Source organism: Equus przewalskii, chromosome 4 (assembly GCF_037783145.1).
Source record: "Equus przewalskii isolate Varuska chromosome 4, EquPr2, whole genome shotgun sequence".
NCBI lineage: Eukaryota > Metazoa > Chordata > Mammalia > Perissodactyla > Equidae > Equus > Equus przewalskii.
Window position 1 is genome coordinate 13843922 of NC_091834.1, and position 20431 is coordinate 13864352.

General features: G+C 40.4%; 2 protein-coding genes across 2 annotated transcripts; one reads left to right on the forward strand and one right to left on the reverse strand.

Annotated features, from left to right (window-relative positions):
* Positions 1 to 333: 333 nt before the first annotated feature.
* On the reverse strand, positions 334 to 10730 carry PSMA2 (proteasome 20S subunit alpha 2). The gene is made up of 8 exons (XM_070617189.1): positions 10571 to 10730; positions 7750 to 7826; positions 6614 to 6746; positions 5019 to 5141; positions 4206 to 4287; positions 1887 to 1960; positions 703 to 760; positions 334 to 615 (listed from the first exon to the last, which is right to left on the reverse strand). The coding sequence occupies exons 1-8, from the start codon at positions 10609 to 10611 to the stop codon at positions 499 to 501; spliced, it is 705 nt and encodes a 234-aa protein (XP_070473290.1). The 5' UTR covers positions 10612 to 10730; the 3' UTR covers positions 334 to 498.
* Positions 10698 to 15392, forward strand: MRPL32 (mitochondrial ribosomal protein L32). Its single transcript, XM_008543653.2, has 3 exons — positions 10698 to 10981; positions 12455 to 12636; positions 14836 to 15392. The coding sequence occupies exons 1-3, from the start codon at positions 10822 to 10824 to the stop codon at positions 15088 to 15090; spliced, it is 597 nt and encodes a 198-aa protein (XP_008541875.1). The 5' UTR covers positions 10698 to 10821; the 3' UTR covers positions 15091 to 15392.
* The last annotated feature ends 5039 nt before the right edge of the window (positions 15393 to 20431 follow it).

The window sequence follows — 20431 nt, forward strand, 5'->3', positions numbered from 1 at the left end:
GGCTCACAGAGCATCCTAGGGTCTCACTGATCCACAGCTAATGGTGCCTAAAACACACCTATGCTTCCTCCCGTGTCTCAGGAATCCGCGGGAGCCTGTGGATCCTCCCAGCTCTGAAAGCAGCCACGTCTACCCAAATCAGCATTTCGCTCTACTGAAGCACAGACAGTATCTGGTAGTCAAGAGGGTAACGAGATTTGATTTAACCAAAATTGCAGGAAGACTAAAGAGGGACTTCACCATTCTGCTTTGCAGTGTAGTTTCCAGACATCAACCGATAAAAAGCAGGACATAATTATGTTACAATTTTACTAACTCCTAAAAAGCTAGAAGTTGGATTTAACAGTTTATTATGATTTATAAGTGTCATTTTAAAAACATCAGTCCATTAAACCATGTAGAAATAAGTATGCAAAAAGTCTGCAAAACAAAACATACTTTAAACATGTTTAAGTACAGAGATCATCTGAAATTCCAGATTTTTCAGTCACTTCATTATTATGCTATGGCAGCCAAGTAATCCTTCACTTCAGTTGGAGTAAGCCTCCTAAATCCGGCTTCATTACAGATCCCAACTTCTATGTTATCTTCTGTCATCTGCCCTTCAAAGCTTTCCTATCGAAGAGGGAGGAAAAAGGGTCAACTTTCTAAGCAGTTAATTATAAAATCATTATAAATCCAATTGTTAGATAGTAAACTAACCTTTAGGGTTAATATGGCTGTATGAATGGCATCTTCAAGTTCCAGATCTTCGTTATATCTAAAGAATTTTTTGAAGAAAACAATGATTTATGGCACTATTTACATTATTCATGACTACTTAAACACAATGAAAGCAACAGCATTAAGATCTTTTAAACAACTAAAACACTCTTGAAAATACTAAGTTACAGATTCTTTTAGTCACCTCATTGAGATAGCTGTCCCCAAATGAGAACTTGACAATTATTTGGTGTGCATGCCAACATCATGAAGAGTATAAACTTAACGTGAGTTTATTTCAGGAAACGTCCTTAAGTATAAATAATTTAATATAATCGGAAGGTGGTGGCAATATTATATTAATTTTTAAAAATAAGCAGAGAAATTGAATCTTTGCTAAAATTTCTTATGTTTGTTCTTATAACATCATGTGAAATGTTCAAAATATTCACTAATAATATGTACTAGGAAACAGAAAGTACTTTAAGATCTTAAGAATATTTAAGTTTACCAATTAATCCCAAGTAAAAGTTTTTAGTAACCTTAACATTAATATTATGTGAAAAATGTACTGAGAAGATTTTTCTGTTGGTTAAAGTTGATTACAAACTTTTCCCATTCAAAATGTAGGGCATTTTTGGGTGGACTGTAGTAATAACGCTCAGTCTAGAATGCAGCTGGAAATAAGTGAGAGCAATCTGCTGTGCTACGGCAGGGACAGAAGATTTTTACACAGCGCTCCACTTTTTATCCAGCACATACATCTTATATTTAATCTACCATCAAACCAAGTATTTGGCTTTACAATTTTTTTTCTGTAACTGTCATAATGTAAACTGTTATCACTTAAATCATTTAAAAATTTTCCTCCCGAAATGTTTACTCCAAATCCAATGGTCTTTTTTTCTTTTTTGAGATGGTAAGAAAAATGAAGTAAAAATAACATTGAGAAAACAACCATATGAATGTAGAAAGAGAAGTTCTTCAGAAGTGAATAATATTACCCCTTAGTATATTGAAGGCTAGGGATCCAGGGGGGAGAGAAGTTTTTTGTTTGTTTTATCTGTAACTAGGCTCAAATACAGAGTAGTAACAACACATCTGTTTAGACTCACGGTATTAATTAAAAAGAGCTGAAAACCATAAAGTAAGTTTGCTAAGCAATCTAGCCGCCATGAGCCCACCTTTTCTCCAGGAAAGTTTTCCCGTTCACGTAGTTCTTGCCCATTGCTGTGGCTTTCCAGGCAAAGTAAGCTCCCTAATCAGGAAGGGAAGAAGAAAAACTCTTTTAAACACTAATCTAATCATCTCGCCCTGCCATTTATGTTTTAGCTCCATAATTTGTCTCTAGACGGTCAGAGAATATCTACTGGAATGCAATGGAACATGTCACAACATAGGTTATTTTTTTTAAAAGGTTAAAAGGATAAATAACAAAGAGGCATGAAGAAACTTTTGGAGGTTATGGAAAAGTTCAGTACTTGATTGTGGTGATAGTTTTCTCAGGTATTTACATACATCAAAACTCATCAAACTGTACACTTTAAATAGGTGCAATTTACTGTACACAATTTATGTAAAAAAGCCAGTTGAGAGAAAGTGAGATTAACTTAAAGCAAATAATCAAGAGTATTATTTCAGCTTATGAGGACTGGAGGGCTCTAACAATCTGTCATATGTATCTGAAAAACGGTGAGCAACTCTTCATCATCATTAGTGAACAAATTAAGCAGAGACAGCTTTTCATTAAAAATATTCAAAGATTTTTTTTTAAAGATTGGCACCTGAGCTACTATCTGTTGCCAATTTTTTTTTTTTCCTCTTCTTCTTCTCCCCACAGCCCCCCAGTACATAGTTGTATATTCCAGTTGTAGGTCCTTCTGGCTGTGCTACGTGGGACACTGCCTCAGCGTAGCCTGACAAGTGGTGCCATGTCCGTGCCCAGGATCTGAACAGGTGAAACCCTGGGCCGCTGAAGCAGAGCGCGCAAACTTAACTACTTGGCCACAGGGCTGGCAGCCTCAAAGGTTTTGATAATAAAAGCAGCTACAATGTTATATATTACATGGCCTCATCTGTTTAAAAAATACACGTGCACACACACAAAAAATACTGAAAGACACATATCAAATATATCTTAAAAGAAACAACTGTCTTTTAGATACAACAGGGAAAAAAGGGCAAAAAATGAGACCTGGATTCCAGTGAAGGTGGCTTCTGCTACCCACTGGAAAGGAGAGTAAGAGGGCTTGTCACTTAGTTTCAGAAGCTCAGGGATGGGGTATTGGACACGGTCAAAGTTTCCAAAATATTTTATTTTTCTGATTTAAGTAACAACCATATATTTTTCTTTTGCCTTTTCAGATTACAAGGTTAGATCATTTAAGAGTTGAATTGAGTGAACTTGCAATTATCTAATGACTCATAAACTATGAAGATCAGTTCCTACTCATGGATTTTTTCTTCCGGCTCTCCTCACAGCAAATGAGACAGATGAGGAGCAGCAGTATCCTCTATGAACAGCTTCTAACTCAGATACCAATCTTCTGCTTTAGAGCAGACCACTCACTCATTTTGCAAAACACTGAATTCAAGACAGTTACATCAATGTGTGTGCGGGAAGAGTCACACTCAAGTCAGCCCCAAGAGGAAACTGATGGCAAAGAGTACATAAGTGCCCCTTTATCCCTGGTTTCACTTTCCCAGGTTTCAGTTGCCTGCGGTCAACCTCGGTCTGAAAGTATTAAATGGAAAATTCCAGAAATGAACAATTCCTAAGTTTTAAATTATGTGCTGTTCTGAGTAGCGTGAAGAAATCTCGCACTCCATCCCACCCAGGACATGAATCATTCCTCTCTCCAGCATATCCTGCTACCCGCCTGTTAGCCATCTTGGTATCAGATCCACAGTCCCAGTATTGCAGTGCTTGTGTTCAAGTAACCCATATTCTAATTAATAGTGGCTCCAAAGCCAACTTTCTTATTAGTTACTGTTGTTAATCTCTTACCGTGCCTAATTTATAAATTAAACTTTATCACAAGTGGGTATGCATGGGAAAAAACAAAGTATATATAGGGTTCAATACCATCTGCGGGTTCAGGCATCAATTGGGGGTCTTGGAAAGTATCTCCCCCTCCCCGAGATAAGGGAGGACTACTGCACAACTCTGTCATCTAGACCCGTTATCTGTCATTAGTCGTTCCCAAAGTAACAAGGTTCCATAGATTTAAAGAGATTTTATAAGTATTTCAACAATCATTCAAGTATGTGAAGTTAATGAACAAGACAGAAGAACAGAGGGCAGGACTAATGTAGCTTCCACATCAGAGGACTCAATTACCAACATTTTAAATGTGCAAATGAATATGCACTACTTATACTCTCTGAAGCCCAAAAGAAACAGAGAAATAATGCTAAGTTTTAAAATTTTTATGGTTATTGCTTTTATTAGATACTCAAAGAGCACTTTAACAAAGCCCTCAGAGACATCCGATGATACTTACAGATGGATCCGACTGAAATAAATATGGTCGTCCCTCATTCCAACCACAAATTAGTAAAGAAACTCCAAATGGACGAACACCACTGAAGAAAGGAAAATGAAAATTACTTGGCATCTTCATGGTGTTAACGTCAACTTAGGGTAAGAATTTATTAATATTCTCAAGTAAAGCAAATTATCAGGTAAACTGAATTAGACTTGTAAGTTCCTTAAAAAGTATTAACACCCTTCTGAACAAATTAAGTCAAAATGAGTTCTCTTTATGGTACTAAGAAACAGTAGTCAAATCATTTTGGTAAATGGAGTGACACAAATGTTGAGGTTAATAAGTGTGAAGTAACACTAAGTGTCCTAACAAAACGACAAATGCAGCTTTTCCAATGGATTTACAGATCAGCAACAACCTTTATACTACCTTTTCCATGTTCACCCCAAACTCAAGAGAATTAACATGAATATGGATGTGTCAAAGAATGATTGCCTTCATCATGTGCTTACCATCACTTCTGACTGGAAAGATACAAATTTGGAAGCAGCAATGACTATTTGCCTGAAAAGAAGCACTTAATCACTGGCAAAAGGACTTTGTCTATCTAGAAGCTGCTTTCTGCTGTTATATGAACAGCAAGAAAACATTCAAATACCTTCCCTTAAGAAAATATTCTAAGATCACAAGTATTCATCATTGTGATTTTCTTTACTTGTTAAGCAAATACAGGAAAATAGTTAGGTCCTCTTTTTTTATACATCTACTCTTCTAAAATGACTTTTCATCCTAATTCAGGACAGATTTCAAGTAATAAAATCAACTTACCCTGACTGGGTGTATTCTTGCATCACAGAAGCTACTCTCTGTACCAGCTGAGCTGTGGGAATGGGTTCTTGGTAAACAAGATAGTACTGCTGAGCTAGTTTCCGAGCTCTATGTACGAGCACTCTGACAAACAAGAAAGTAAGGAGGTTTCATTAAAATTACGATGCTCTACCACCTAAGATTCGTTCTCCTAGAGACGTATACGTACAGCTCAACTTTTACATGTATCTCTTTAAGAGTAGCTATCAGCTCAAAGTCAGTCATCTGATTCCAGTTAATTTATAAGAAAATATCAGAGCATCACAGAGGAACTGAGCCATAGCAGATGGACAAGGCAAAAGAAAGAAAATTAGGGAGTAGGGGTACCAGTTAGCTTAGCAGTAACAGATTTAGCATACATACACAGGAGAGCTTTATCTTCCTCTATGGCCTCTTCAAGACTGTGCCACCTTATCCCAAGGGCAGCCACCCTGTCTTTTTAGATCCCAGTTCAGCAAACGCACACACACACAATTTCAGGCGTTTTTTCCTCATTCTGCCTCAATCTTTTCTATAGACTGCACTTTAAAGAGTACCTTTTAATAGAGATTAACGAACAGCAAGAAACTACCTATGACTTAAAAAACACAAAATCTGTCAAAAGATACTAAAAATATACTATAACAATCAAATATATTAGCAAGACAAATAGGATCCTTTACCTGCTCAGGTACTACTGATCTGAACCATGCACGTTATCCCTCTGTACCACACTCCCGTGCTGTCCCTCTCAGTTGATTCTGTCAGTGGGAGCACACTGCAGTATCCCTCCTATAGGGCAGGACCAGGATCCACCGCAGTGACACCTGACCCCATTCCAGCAACACTGTTGCTTTTAAATTCATTAAAGCGAAATTTGGCTCTACAGATGATCGTGTTCCACAAAATCAAGAATGAAGTAATAATACTCCCTTCACTTGTTAAATGATAAACACAGAAAATGATCTATTGCCTTGAACTTGCTGGTACCCTGATGTAACAGGATCACTCTCTCTTTTCCTGTGAAATATAAAGGGAGTGACTCTATGAGCATCTGGATTCTGACTGGCTGCCATACTGAGCAACTTTCTGTGGCCTTTAAGAATTTTGTCCCATTGCTAAGAAAGAACAGAAATAAACATAATGAAGTTAACTCCGGATGGTGATGCTTCCTTTTGCTGCCTGATGACTTTTTTATATAGTTTACTATAACTTGTACTGCTTTTACCATTTTTAAAACTCATTTGACAAGAGCAAAGCCCTTGAAGCCCAGCCCTTGGATGGTAGAAGAGGGATCGTAATCAGAAGGGAAAAACCACTACATAGAGATAAGAGGAACCAGTGCTACATCTATCTCCTCTTACAATGGAGTCGCACTGAGTCCTTAAAGCAACCCTCAGTCTGTCCAATAGAGGCAAACTAAATCCCACTGCTCATGATGCTGCTGCTGCTCAACAAAACACAAAAACGACAAGTTGGGAGATTAAAGAAAAGACACCTCTCAATTTTTCTACTCAAAGTATAGATTATGGGCAATTCATGAGATGGTGAGAAAAACAAGAAATAGGATAAAGTACCTGTAATCTGGGCCCATGCCACTATACACCAAGCCTATATGCTTGGTAATTGATTCCACTTTGTGTACACTTCGCTCATCATACAGAATGGATTTCTGTTTCTTCTCAGTTGCTAATACCACACCATTTGCAGCTTTAAAAAAAAAAATTATGTTTAGTCATTTAAAGACTCTGCTTCAAGTTTTCTAATTATGAATGCACTTCACCCAAACTCTTTTATTTCCTCTTATTTATAAAACCTTTTCTTCTGGATTTCTGTATCAAAATTACCTAAGGAATGGGATATCAATTTCTCCCTTCATTGGTCATCTATACTGCACTAAGAAATCCCAACAGCTAAAGGTATTACATTCTAGGACACCTGAGAGTCCACATGCTTTAAAGAAATGGAATTCTGCCTACTTGGCCTTCTCTTCCTATAATATGAAATTTAAAATCAATAATACAGACTTTCTTCTTAAAGGGTCTTAAGATATGAAACAATTATAATATCTTTAAGTTTTTGGGTTTTTTTAATAGGCTATTTTCTTCTTTGCTGGGAAAGATTCACCGTGGCCTAACATCTGTTCCCAATCTTCCTCTCTCTTTTATACCCCTCCCCAAAGTCCCAGTGCACAGCTGTATATTGCAGTTGTAAGTCCCTCTAGTCCTTCTATGTGAGCTGCCACCACCACAGCATGGCAACTGACAGACGAGTGGTGTGGTTTCACACCCAGGAACCGAACCCAGGCCACCAAAGCAGGGAGAGCGCTGAACTTTAACCACTAGGCAATCAGGGCTGGCTCTAGTTTAAGTTTTAAAATTAACTTTTTCTAAATTATAAGAAGGATTCTCCACCAGAGAATAGTGATATATAATCAGTGGAAAAACAAAAGAATACTCAGTTTTTTGAATGGGAAAGACTATTTATGGATTATCACAACTAATACATAAAGGCACTACATTTTGAAAACAAATTTTAATCAACTAAAGCTTATTACTTTCTTTAAACCTCAGAATCCTGTAAATTAACAAAAAGAATTATTAAAAATCATGCTGCCACAGCTGTTTATTTATAAATTAATTACTAATTAATTCCAAAAGAATGTTGGGATAACTATTACCAGGCATCCGAAATGAATGAAGCATTTAATTACCTTTAATTCCCACTGAAGGGGCTCCTGCAGCTACAGCAGCCAGGGCATATTCAATCTGGACAAGTTTACCAGACGGGCTTAAAAAGAAACAAAGGTAAATTCACACATTCTCAAACATTTGTTACAGGACCATCTCTGAGACAAGGCAGATATATAGGTCAAATGCATTAATCAAACACCAAGGAAAAGGTGAGCTTTGAAATTTATCATGAAGTTGGACAGAAACTAAGTTTATCAGGAGATGTGAACATATTCACAGTGAAGCACTTCTTTCCTTTGGTGGTTTTTTCCTAGTCTGTTACTGAAAGCAGCAGCATCACTGTTGCCTGTCACCACTTACCAACCTTGTGACTTTGGGCAAGTTACTTAACCTCTGTCTGTTTTCTGATCTGTAAAATGGGGATAATAGTACTACAGTAGTTACCTATTTCAAAGGTTGTGAAGATCAAATGAAGTGATGCTTATAAAAGTTCCTAGCACAAAATTAGCACTGACGTAAACACTGAATAATAGTATTATTAAGAACATGTATGTATTTGTTAAAACCCAAGCAATAGCATATATTTCATGTGGGGAAGCCATACATTTCAGAAAGTACACATGGCCTATGATGTAAGACCTAAATGTCAGTCAAAACAAAGTATTTTCAATATAATATATAACTATTTCTAGAAGTTGTGAGCTGGTTATACTTGACAAATCTGGTTCCATGGGTTTGCTGGTCAAATGCTAGTCTCAAACTGGCCTTTTAAGTCATACTTATTTCAATCAAGTTGAGTTAGAATCATCATAAACGTTGCAGACCAAGTTTCTTATTTCATAGATAAAGAAAAAGTCCCTGAGTGAAGGTAATTTGTCTAAAGTGACACAGCCAGGTCTATATCTCCAGTCTCCTACTAAAAAGATAATCTTGAGTTTCAGAAGGTCATCTGTTTTATCTTCATCAAATTATGGATATTCCCTTTGTCACTCAAGTCTCAACTCGGACAACGCCACCTTGCTCCAGACACACAGACTACTCAGATTTCAAAACATGCTTGACAAGCCCGTCCCTCTGTCTGGAACGTGTTACCCTACTGCCTAGTGAACTCTTTCTGGTCACCCTCCAATCCTTAATGTCCTGTCCTCAGGGAAGCTGCCCTGACCACCCAGACGAGGTCGAATGCTATATATTCAGGTCTGTGGTGTCCTGTGCTTCCTCTTGGGCTAAGGGTCATCATACTTGAATTATTTTTACATTATTTGTCTTCCTCAATGAAGTATAAGATCTGTTCAGTCAGGATTCCAGCACATAACCTAGTACCAGGAGCCCAGGAAGCTTCTGACTCACAGAGACATATCAGATCTATTTAAGAAATAAGCCCAAAGGCGGCAGTTTAAACACTCTTAAACGACAAAAGTAGGTGACTAGACCAGAATAACATCAATAGGCATTTAAATTAAAAATTTAGGCTGTCCTTGATTTCCTTTAATGGTCACTATTTCAATAATCATATCATGACTTTCTGGGTCTAACCAGCTGTCAATTATTATTTAATACCTAGTTCAAATACCTCTGGGGAACACACTTGCTTTGTTCAAAGATGAACAGTGACTCCCTGGGGCACAGCCTGTTCTCTGGCATTGTATATGATGAGATCTTTTATTACAGAATTAAATTAATTTCACTCGAGAGATAAAAAAACACTATTGCATACTTATTAATGAAAACCGAGAGTAAGGAAGGTATTTTAGCATTTTAAGAAGACAAAGTAATGGGAAGTGTTTTAATTGTCGTTAGAGAGAACCCAGTTTGAATGTTAACTCCGCTACACACGATGACCTTGGACAAGCTGTTCAATGTGTCCGAGCTGTGGCGAGCTCACCGCTAGATGTTGAGATAACGTGTATCACACAAGGTAGTGGAAGGAGACGGAGAGGTTCAGCTGCATCCCACACACAAAGTACTCAACAAGTTAGATCCTGCCTGCCTTCCGCCGTCAGCTGGGACTGCATTTTAACTTCACGAGGCATTACTGATCCGCAAGAAAATGGTCAAAGGAATCCTTCCCGGTCGATTTATTAAGTCCTTCGATGACAGTTTCCTCACGTTGGGGACGATGGTTCATCTCAATTGTATTTTGAAGACTATACTTATTATTTTAATCTCTTGTTCTAAAACAGAAAAGCCTACAATGTTTTTAAAACATATACTCCTCCAAAAAAAAAAAAAAATGGCCAAAACGCAACTGTAGTCTTGTAGTTTAGGGCTCACCATGGAAAAATCAGCGCTTTCATTTTTAGACTTCATGCTCCTTAGTAGGAGCAACGAAGAAACCGAAAGCGGGAGGAGGAGGTTTCCAAAGACACCAGTGCCAAAGGGAGACTAAGACTCAAACCCAACTGTAAAGTTGAGGCTTTTCGAGAAAAAGGGATCCCACAGATCTGACCAAGATTCCGAGGTCCAGAAGCTCCCGAATCAGGCCTACTTGGGTCAGGAAAGATAGCCTAAGTTCTGAACGGGACAGCCGGAGAACCTAATATAAAACTGCCTTCTTCTCTAGTCTCCAAAGCGAAAGCCTATCCTGGCTGAGGGCCTGACCCTCCCGCAGCTCCGAGGTCGCCCCGGATCCCCAGATCCGAGGTCCCGCGGCCTCCCGGGACCGGGGCTCCCGGAACCCCGGGCGGGCCAGGCAAATGACTTTGCAAAGCCGCATTCCCACCTCCACTTCCTAACAGGCCCTCCGAAAACACCAAGCCAGAGACCAGGACGGAAAAAAGCGAGTCGGCAGAGCTCCTGCAATCTCGACTACGCGGAGGACCTCCAGGGCCCATTCCATACCTGAATGTAGTCAGCGAAAAGCTGTAACCGCGCTCCGCCATCTTTACCCAAAGAGCCAAAGCACTTCCGCACACATGCGCACTGCGGCTGGTTTCTTCTCATTTCCCCTCCCCGCTCCTTCCTTTCTCTCTCTGTGATTGGAGGAGAGTCGGAGCCGCTCCAGGGGCATGCTGGGCGATGTAGTTCCAGGAGTGCAGAGTGCCTGACTCTGCGTCAGTGCGCATGCTCGAGGTAGAGGCTGGACCCAGCAGATGGGTGGGAGCTATCTTCGGGCGAGGAAGATGGCGTCGGCCATGCTGGTGCTGGTGGTTCCGCCGTGGCCCGCAGCTCGGGGTCTCCTCCGGAACTGTTGGGAGCGGCTGCAGCGGAAACTTCAGCAGAGCCGGCCAGGCTTGTGCAGTCCTCCGTGGGGTAGGTAAAGAAGGCCGCCGTGGAGAAGGGGTTGGATGAGGGGACCCCAGGCAGCGTGGTGGCCACAGCGCATACTGTGCCCTCCTCCCGCGTTCTGATCCGCGCCCGCGCGTAGGGGACGTTGTCCCAGACCTTGACTTGCTTAGATGCAAGAGACAGCTGCTTTTGTTTCCCCATCCCCCGCAAAAAAGAAAAAGTCGTTTGATTGCTCCGTTCGTACACAGACTGTAACCCAAGCGCGTTAGCTTGACATCAAGGGCCGCCACTACCTGAATCCTCTTGTCTTTCCTTTCGGGGCCTCCCGCTTCCTAAAGCAATTTGTCCTCCTGTGGTGGTTGAACTCTGCACTTGAATCCTGATCCCCGTGTTTCTCCCGGGAACTCATTTTAATTGGAAGTGTCTCGGATGTTAAGATTGTCATTGCTTTGACGTTTACATTCTACTCGATTTCTAAGGTTCCGCACGTGATAATACAGTGTGAACAGAGAGCCCACTGTATGCCAGAGCCTTCTACGTGTGCTTCCTGGGATAATCTCCACAACAGTCCCATGAAGTATCTCCACTTTTCAGCTGAAGAAGTAGGCTCAGAAAGGTTCCAAGGTCACCCAGGGCATCCAGAGTCCGTGCGGTTAACCACTGGGCTATGCTTAGCGACGCTTTCAGGTCTATTGAAAAGGAATATCAGTTGTCAAGTGTTAGACGGCTCTGTATAGTTTTAAGAGTTCCTAAAATCAAAAGAAGTATTGCAAGTCTGAGGAATAGCAAGGAGAGGGGAAAAGACTCTGATTTTATAAACAAGACAGAAAAACAGAAGTGAAGCGTTGATAGTCGTAAATAGAGAGTGGTGAATTAGTTGTTTTCCTTAGAAAACAGACAGGAATCAAGTTTAATATTATGAAGAACTAAGTGACTTCAAGGGCCACCACGTTATGTAACAAAGGAGCTAACTCAGTTTGAATGTAATAAAAAAGAGCCAATAGGCAGTTATCTCAGTGCAGGTCGGAAGTGCATTTTGGGAATCTCAAGCTTAGATTTACTTGTAAAATAATTAGGTAGTGCCCCCAAGTAGATTGGACAATTGAGTGGTTTAGTTTTTTTGGTTTTTTTTTTTTTTGCTTTGTTTGTTTGTTTTGTTTAAATTAGGTGCCTTTCAGACTTTTATTCATGTTTGCTACTAAACCCCTAAGTTCTGTTTTTCATAAGGTGAGAAACTCTTGGTAGAATTTCACTGATTTCATTTCAGCAGGTGCCTCTAAGAAAAAATTCTGTGTTCCTTGATTGCTTTATGTATGAGCTTTAGTATATTTTATAGCTAAGGTTTTCTGTAAATGTCTATTGAATGTAATATTCTAAATTAACCGTTTGTATTATGTCTGTTGGCCTGTCACTGTTGATTGTTAAGGAGAATGACATCTATAAATAGTCATTTAGAAGCTAGAAACCGATTCTGTATCTGCATGTTTTCTTTTGTAGGACCAGCTTTAGTGGTCCAAGGTCCAGGTGTATTTACAGAACCAGCAAATGATACCAATGGAAGTAAGGAGATTTCCAGCCTTTTGGGTAGTATCTTTTGGATGGCAGCTCCCAAAAGCAGACGCAGCATTGAAGTTAACCGGTGTAGGCGAAGAAACCCTCAGAAGCTTATTAAACTTAAGGTAATACATTGATTTTTGTGGGCGTGCTTTTCCTCATGTCCACCGCTGCATGGTGTATCTTGGTATGTTCATATAGCCTATGGGTAAATTATTCTCAGATCTTCTATGTCTGCTTTTCCCTGCCCTAAATAAAATACAGTGTTCTTATTATGTATGTCTATCTCCTATCCTGTAGCCTAAATTTAGGAACACAGTCAAGGAGGGAGTTTGGAGTCTGGACAGAGAGCCCGGTTATGAAAAGCCTACATGACTTTGAATTGTGAACTGAGTCCTGAGCTATGTGATTTTGAACCATATATGAGTAAATCTCTTAACTATGGCAGAGCCTAAAATTAAAGTCAGAAGCAGTAGACATATTGGATCTTGGGTTTTACTAGCCCTTACATATTTATTCTATTCTTCATGGTGTCCGATAAAATACTGTGAAGGAAAATACTTAGAGAAGTATTAATAAAAGCTAATATCTGTTGAGTGCCTCTGATGCATCTAAGTACTTTATGTGAATTATTTTGTCAAATCCTCACAACAACCCTCCAAAGTAAATATTGCTTTGCTAATTTTTAGGATAAAGAAACTGAGGCAGCAAGAATTAAGTGGTGGAGTCAGGAGTGAGCCCTGATGGTCTGATTCTTGAGCTCAGGTTCTTCTCTTGAAACTTTTGTGTGTGTGTTCCTGTCCTCAGACAATTCCAGATTCCTCCCCTGCCCCACCCTGCCATGCGTACACTCTCTTCATTGGTCTAACAAACAAAAATTATAGTGTTTATTACCTTTGATCTGTTACTTTATGTCTTTAACAGCCATGCTTTGAATTATGGTTTCCTCCGTAGCATTCCACAACAGCAGTGCAAGAACACAGAATTGACTTTCACGTGCTTCCACGTTTAGTATCAAACCAAACTCTTAGAACTTAAACCAAAAAGTCTTACTGAGTCACAGTTGGGACTTAAAATCTGGAACCGAAAAATACTTCATTAATTAAAACAACAATAACTCATAGAGTTGGTTAAGAGAATTTAAGATTTTTGGGAGTGAGGTCTTGTACCAATCTATCACATGATTTCCCTGACTCCATTTATTCTGAGGGAAAAGAACAACTCTTATCCTGCGCAGTCATTTTCTCCACTGAATTGTTTTTTACCTCATAGTGTATATTATGCTGGGGCCTTTGATCAGGAAAAGAGCACCAGCTGACTGTGGCTCTTATTTTCTATACCTCCAGTTGGACATGCTGTCAGGTTTCCTCTGTAGCAGAGTAAAGTGACAAGTTGCTAAGGCAAGTAATTTGCAAGGAATTTCTGTTCCTTTCAGAAAATGAAATTCTTTTTGTTAATTAATATAAATATAATATATTAGTATAATTATTTTTATTTTTAATAAAATAATTTTTATTATTAATATAATTGTAATGTAATTATTAATAATTAATATATGGACATCTGCCTCACAGATGTCCATATAGTAATCTTATGAAGTGTTTGGAGTTTCTTTGATGCTCCTGTTTGCCATTTTTCTTTATATTTCAAAACTACCTACAAAACATATCAAAAAGATATGTTTCTTTAGAGATTATAATTGTCTTATTAAAGTTGGATAGACATATATAAAAACTTATTAAAATACCCCCAAATTGTAACATAACAAGGGAGTTTTACATTAAGGGATAATCAACATTTGTGCATAACAAGAAAAATAACACCATTTATCAACTATACTTCATACAGGAATTTGACTTACACTGATAAATCAGGGGAAGCCAACCTGTAATGTGTTTGTCATCTTGTTTTCCCCAGGATAGATTGAAAGAAAAAGTAATTCCCTTTTCCTTAGTCTCTTGTTTAAGATGCTGCCTGTAGGGATCTCCCCATCGTGGTGATGGAATCCTTATTATATGCTTAGTATTTGAAGGTGGGGAGTAGAGTACCATTTTTCATAGTATGACCACTGTGTTTAAGTAAAAATGTACCAGATTCAGAGTCAGTAGACCTGAGTTCTAGTCCAATTTTTCTACTAATTCAAACTCGTCATTTGTCCTCAGTGTCCCTATTAAAGTGAGGTTGAACTAGACGGTCTATGACCTCAAGTAGCATGAACATTCCAAGAAAATTCAAATATAAGCATCACACTCCTGTCAGTGATGATTTGTGCATTATTTTGCCTCTTGTTAAATATGTTTTTGTTTGTTTGTTTGTTTTGAAAGACCAATATAGATGTTTGTCCTGAGTGTGGTCACCTGAAACAGAAACATGTCCTTTGTGGCTATTGCTATGAGAAGGTGTGCAAGGAGACTGCAGAGATCAGAAGACAGATAGGGAAACAAGAAGGCGGCCCTTTCAAGGCTCCTAACGTAGAGACTGTAGTGCTGTACACGGGAGAGGCAGCGTCTGAGCGAGATCAGGGCAAGAGGATCATCGAACGAGACAGGAAGCGACCGTCCTGGTTCACCCAGAATTGACACCAAAGATGTTCAAAGAGGATAATTTCACATGAAATGTTTCTCCTGAAATAGTGGAAGATTCTTGTTTTTATGTTGATTTTGTGCTTGTTTTTAAATCATCAATCTAGTTTGAAACAATTCTTTGTAAGCAGTTAGTTTTGTATGGGGAATTTGAAGAATATGTCATGAGTAAACTCTGAAAATGTTTGTCTGTGCAGACACTCAGTGAATTCATGTCTGTTTCCGTTATACTATAAGGTTCTTCTAAGTGAACATAACATTTCCAGGACAGAAAAATAAAACAAATAATTTAAAATTCATCACAAGAAGTATGTGTTTTGGCTCTGGTTTTGTTTGTTTGCCAGTGGTTCTTACACAAGATACTTAACACAGATATCTTCGTTTAAGTAGCGCCTAGCAATAGATTTTTATTTGAATCCTGGTATTGTTTTTTAAGATGGTAGTTGTGGTAGTAAGGAAAGTTCATTCTGTGTTTTTCATTTTAGCAAATTAAATGGCCTTTGGTGGAATTCACTTTCTACGGAACGTGTTGTGTTAATTTACTTAGATGATAGAAATGGTTCTTGACATTTTACGTTAAGTCAAAATGACATCCAGAATTCATTGCATGGCTCATGAGATTTGTGTTATAGTTTTGGGGGAGAGGTTTTTAAAAGGAGTTATGAATGAATTCAGTAGTACACAGAAAATGTGCTAAGGATGTTGTATTGCTTTTTCCTTCCAGTATATCCTCTTAGTTTATTTTATATTTTAGCATTTTTATCTCTATAGCAGTGGCCTTTTAACTTAACACAATTCATTTCACATTTCTTTCTCCCTCCCCCATTCCTGTGTTTACCCTGAGCCCAAGGTTTGCTGTTTTCTTTCCTGCCTCATTAAAAGAATAAAAGTAAGACAGCTTATGAAAACACAAAGGTAAATATGTAAGGGAGGCTCAGGGATATATTTAAAACAAAATGCATGCCAAGATAACCTGAATACTTATTAAAATTAGGCAGCAAATTCAACTTTGAGCTTTCTTTTTCTTGGAAAGCATTTACACAGATAAGTCTCCACGAGGTAAGACACATAATCCAGAAGTGCGCCACTATCTTGGTACCAAGGCCTGAGGACATTGCTCCCGTGGGGCTTTATAGCGAGGATTCTGTGATGCTTAATCCATGTTAACATTGCTAGAAGGAAAATGACCAATTTCATAAGGCACAGTATAGACCAGTAAGATGTTGCAGTGCAATTCAGTAAAAGCAAATCTTTAAAACTTGCTAAGTATTGGAATCCCAGTAAACAGCTCTTTCAAGGCTGTGCTCAGTCCAAGCTTAAAGTTGAGATTCTGGAAGAACTGGTCATCTGAATATTCGTATTAAGACAATCCTCTGCCAATAATCATTTCTTACTCTGACAAGCCTTGGAAGTGCTGTATGTCAAACGTAAGGTCGATATACTTGACGTGGAATCAATGATTCATGGAAAAAAAGGCTAACAAGGTAAGTGCCTGAATCTCTTCCACTGCCTACTCGGCATCTCAGTTGACTCTAGCAGGTTGCAAAGTGTCCCCCTCGGTTCGTCACCTTTGTCCTTTGAATTAGCAGAAAGCTGTACGTGCAGGTAGACCTAGCGAGAATATGTGGGCAGGGTCACTTGTCTGTTTGCTATTCGTGGACAGAGAAACATTAAGAAATGCCTCCCCAAGTTAGCCAAAGCAGATGTCTAGTTCTTGTCGGAAAGCCATGTCATAAAGGAGAGTCCTTAGCCCTTTTTTTGAAAAGGTTGTCCCCTCAAAGTTACCTTTATATTTTATCACTTCATACCTCTAGTTTTTACTCTGAGAAAAAAAAAGCATCATGAGTTTGAATTAAATGATTTATGCAAGTGATTCATTCATGTTGTCAGCCTTAGAAATGAACCGCGTCCTCGCTGTCAACCCTACAACAACAGGGTGTGGAGACACTTGCTAGGCACTTTTGGAGGGAGGGGCTCAAGTTAGGTTGTGGTGGGAGAGGTGGGTGAGGAGGTGCACGTGCTCTCTGAGCTCGATAGCACCACCCTCCCGCTTGTCTCCTTAACCAGTCCCTAGCAGAGCACCAGGTTCTGAAAATCTAAAGTGTCTGACTGCCTTCCATCTCCCTGCCAGTGTCCTTATTCTTACCCCAATCATATCTTTCCTGAGCTGTTAAAATGCACTTTCCAATTATTAGTTTCCAGTCTTCTCGTATTTCTAATTAGCTTTATTTAATTTTTAAATTAGAAAAGTAACACATCTTCAGTGAAGTTGATGAAGCAACTCAAAGTATATAAGCAAAAAGTTAAGAATCATTTCTCTCGTACAACTAGAAGGACCTACAACTAAGATATACAACTATGTACGGGGGGTTGGGGAAGATAAAGCAGAAAAAAAAGAAGATTGGTAACAGTTGTTAGCTCAGGTGCCAATCGTTAACAAAAAAAAAAAAGAATCATTTCTCTATCACCACACCACCATGGCGTATATGCTTCTAAAGGCCACACTGTCACACCATTATTTCTGAAACACAGTTCTGATCATATCACTCCCCTGATCAAAACCAAGCTCCTAATTAAACCCCCTCTGGTGTCCTCGTGATCTGGTCAATCTTTCCGCCCCCCTTCTACCACAGTGTAGAAGTACACAGCCCACCCCTCAGGCTGTTGGAGTCATGACCACGTGTAGCAGAGATTATTGACCACGTTCGCAGCATGGATCGCTCCTCTCCCGCTGTCTTCACTTGGCTTCACTGTTTTCCTCCTACCTCACTGAGTCTCCTTCTCAGGCACCTTACTGATTCCTCCTCTTCTCCCCAACCTCTTAACTTCAGAGTGCCAGAGACTCCATCCTGGGTGATCTCCTCCAGTCTTATGGCTTTAAATAGCAACCATATGTTGAGATCTTCCAGTGTGATATTTCTGGCCTGGGCTGGGCCCTGAACTCCAGACTCATATTCAACTGCCTACTTGGCATCTCCGGTCGAATGTCTAACAGACGTCTGAAAGTCAGTATCTCCAGCTCAGAATCTCTTCTCTCCCAGTCATCACCACTGCGCTGCTACCACCCCAGTCAGAGCCTCCATCATCTTGTCTAGAACACCGAAGCCCCCCACTAAGTGGTCTCCCTGCTGCCACCTTGGCCTTCTTAGTCTAGTCCCAACCCAGCAGCCAGAATCTTTTCAGAACAGGTCAAGTTATGTCTCTCCTTTCTTCAAATTCCTTAATTCAAAACCTGAACTCAGAGGAAACATGCAGATACATGCATGAGGATTTTTGTTCTATGCTCTATATGTGTGTGTGTGTGTATACGTATATATATATATCACACATACACACCTTGTGAATAAATTGTTTTGGTAAATCAAAAATATTTTGTGTACTATGGATGACCCCCATTTAAAGAAATTGTGATAAATCTTTTAAAAATATGAATACTCTTTTCACAATTTGTGTGGCGTGACTTTTAAATTCCCTATTGCTTCTTTGAAGAAGAAGAAAGGAGAGCAGGGCCTCTCAGACTCTCCTGGCGTGGGGATCACTGTAACAGGCCTCAGAGCTGTCTCCTCTCCCTGCCCCGCCCTCCCATGTGCAGTTGTCATGTTTCAGGGGCAGCATTAGTCCCTCAGTATTTCTAAATCTGTGCTAAGGAACTCTGCTGTCTATGATTAGCTTTTCTTTTCCTGACACACACAAAAATAGATGCTCTGTCTTTAGCTGCAACTCGTAAGGAGCAGTGTCATTCCGTGGCCTATATTGGCGCATAACATCTTCATCCGTGCCTCGAACAGAACGCTGTCTCCTCCAGTGCTGTCTTCACTCGCTTCTGCAGCAGAGGGCAACGGAGAGCACGTTCCTGGTGCAAGGGGCTGCCCGGCCCACTCTTCACGGGGCTATCTTTACCTTCCCGCAGTGGCCCGTGCCTTTCTGTCACCCTGCCCTGCTCCTCTCCTGTCCGGTTGACCTCCTGTGCCTTCCCCTTCTCCACGTTTGTGAAGTCGCCAGTGAGTGTTAGGGATGCAATCTGGAGCAAGGACGGGAGGGAAGCTAGGAGGCCCACGTGTTCTGATCTCCGGGGCGCTCTTATTCAAGCTCAGAGCCAGTTTGGCAGTTGCAGCCTGGAAACCTAAGCCGGCAGGGGCCACAGCGGACCGGGCAGCCCCCAGCCGCCTCGCTAGGGGGCAGCAGGTGAACTGCACGAGGTCTCCAACGAAATCGGCGCCCGTCGGGGCCAGCAATGCTGGAACATTGCGTCTGTTTCTACAGACGCGGTCCCCTGGGGAGGGCGGACAGCATTCCCGCGGGGGAAGGAGGGACCTGCAGGCGGAGCGAAGGGGTTCAGCCTTCTGTCCTCTGCCCCGGGGCTCAGGGTGGCTCTCCTGCAGGAGCTCCCCTCCACGACCCTCTTAATTCCCCACCCTACACCTTTGAGGTGCACGCTGCCACCTTAATTATCAAATCCTTTCAAGAGCTTTCTGCTGGACAAAAGCTCAGAATGCTACTGCCTTTGTAGGTATTTCGTCAATATTCTCGAATAGTAGCGTTTCAGCGGCTAAAAGGAAGTACCGGTTTTCTCATCGCCATTCTTCTAATCCAGTAGTTCTCAACTGAGGGCGGTTCCTGCCCCACCCCAGGAGACAGGGAGCTGTCTAGAGACATTTTTGATTGTCACACCTGGGGGGAGGGGGAGTGCTACTGGTTTCTAGTGGGTAGAAGACAGAGATGATGCTAAACATTTTCCCATCGGACTCAAACTAATTATATTTTGAATAAAATATGTGACATGAAAATACGTTTTTTTCCTGGAAGTTTCCCCTCCATCTTATCTTTTCCATACTTCAAACTCTCGGGCCGACCCTCAGGTCTAAGCTTCCAGGTCTAATTTTGCTATTGATCTTCTGACCTGTATATCCAAATAGTACTACAGATTTCCATTAGGATGTCGCCTCACAGCTTAACTCTTCCAAATCTTTCCCTAAACTTCCTTGTCTGGTAGCCTAGCTTGATTAACTTCTTCACTGGACAAATATCTATCCTGTCTAATATCTCTATCCAACTATAGCACCTCTGCTTGGCTACCTGACATTTCAGGTTAGCACATTGAAAACTCTTGATCACCCCTCCTGACCATCTCCATCAGCCCAACCTGTACCTGACCCAAACTTTCCCACCTTGATAAAAGTCATCACTTCTCCTGAAGCTGCTTTAGCAAAACCCTAGTCATTCTTGATTTCTCTTTCCTTCTCATCATACGATGCATAAGCAACCTCTCTTGACTTTACTCCTATAACATACCCTGAGTCCTGAGTGGCATTTGGTTTAGAGTGATAGGCAGGGATGC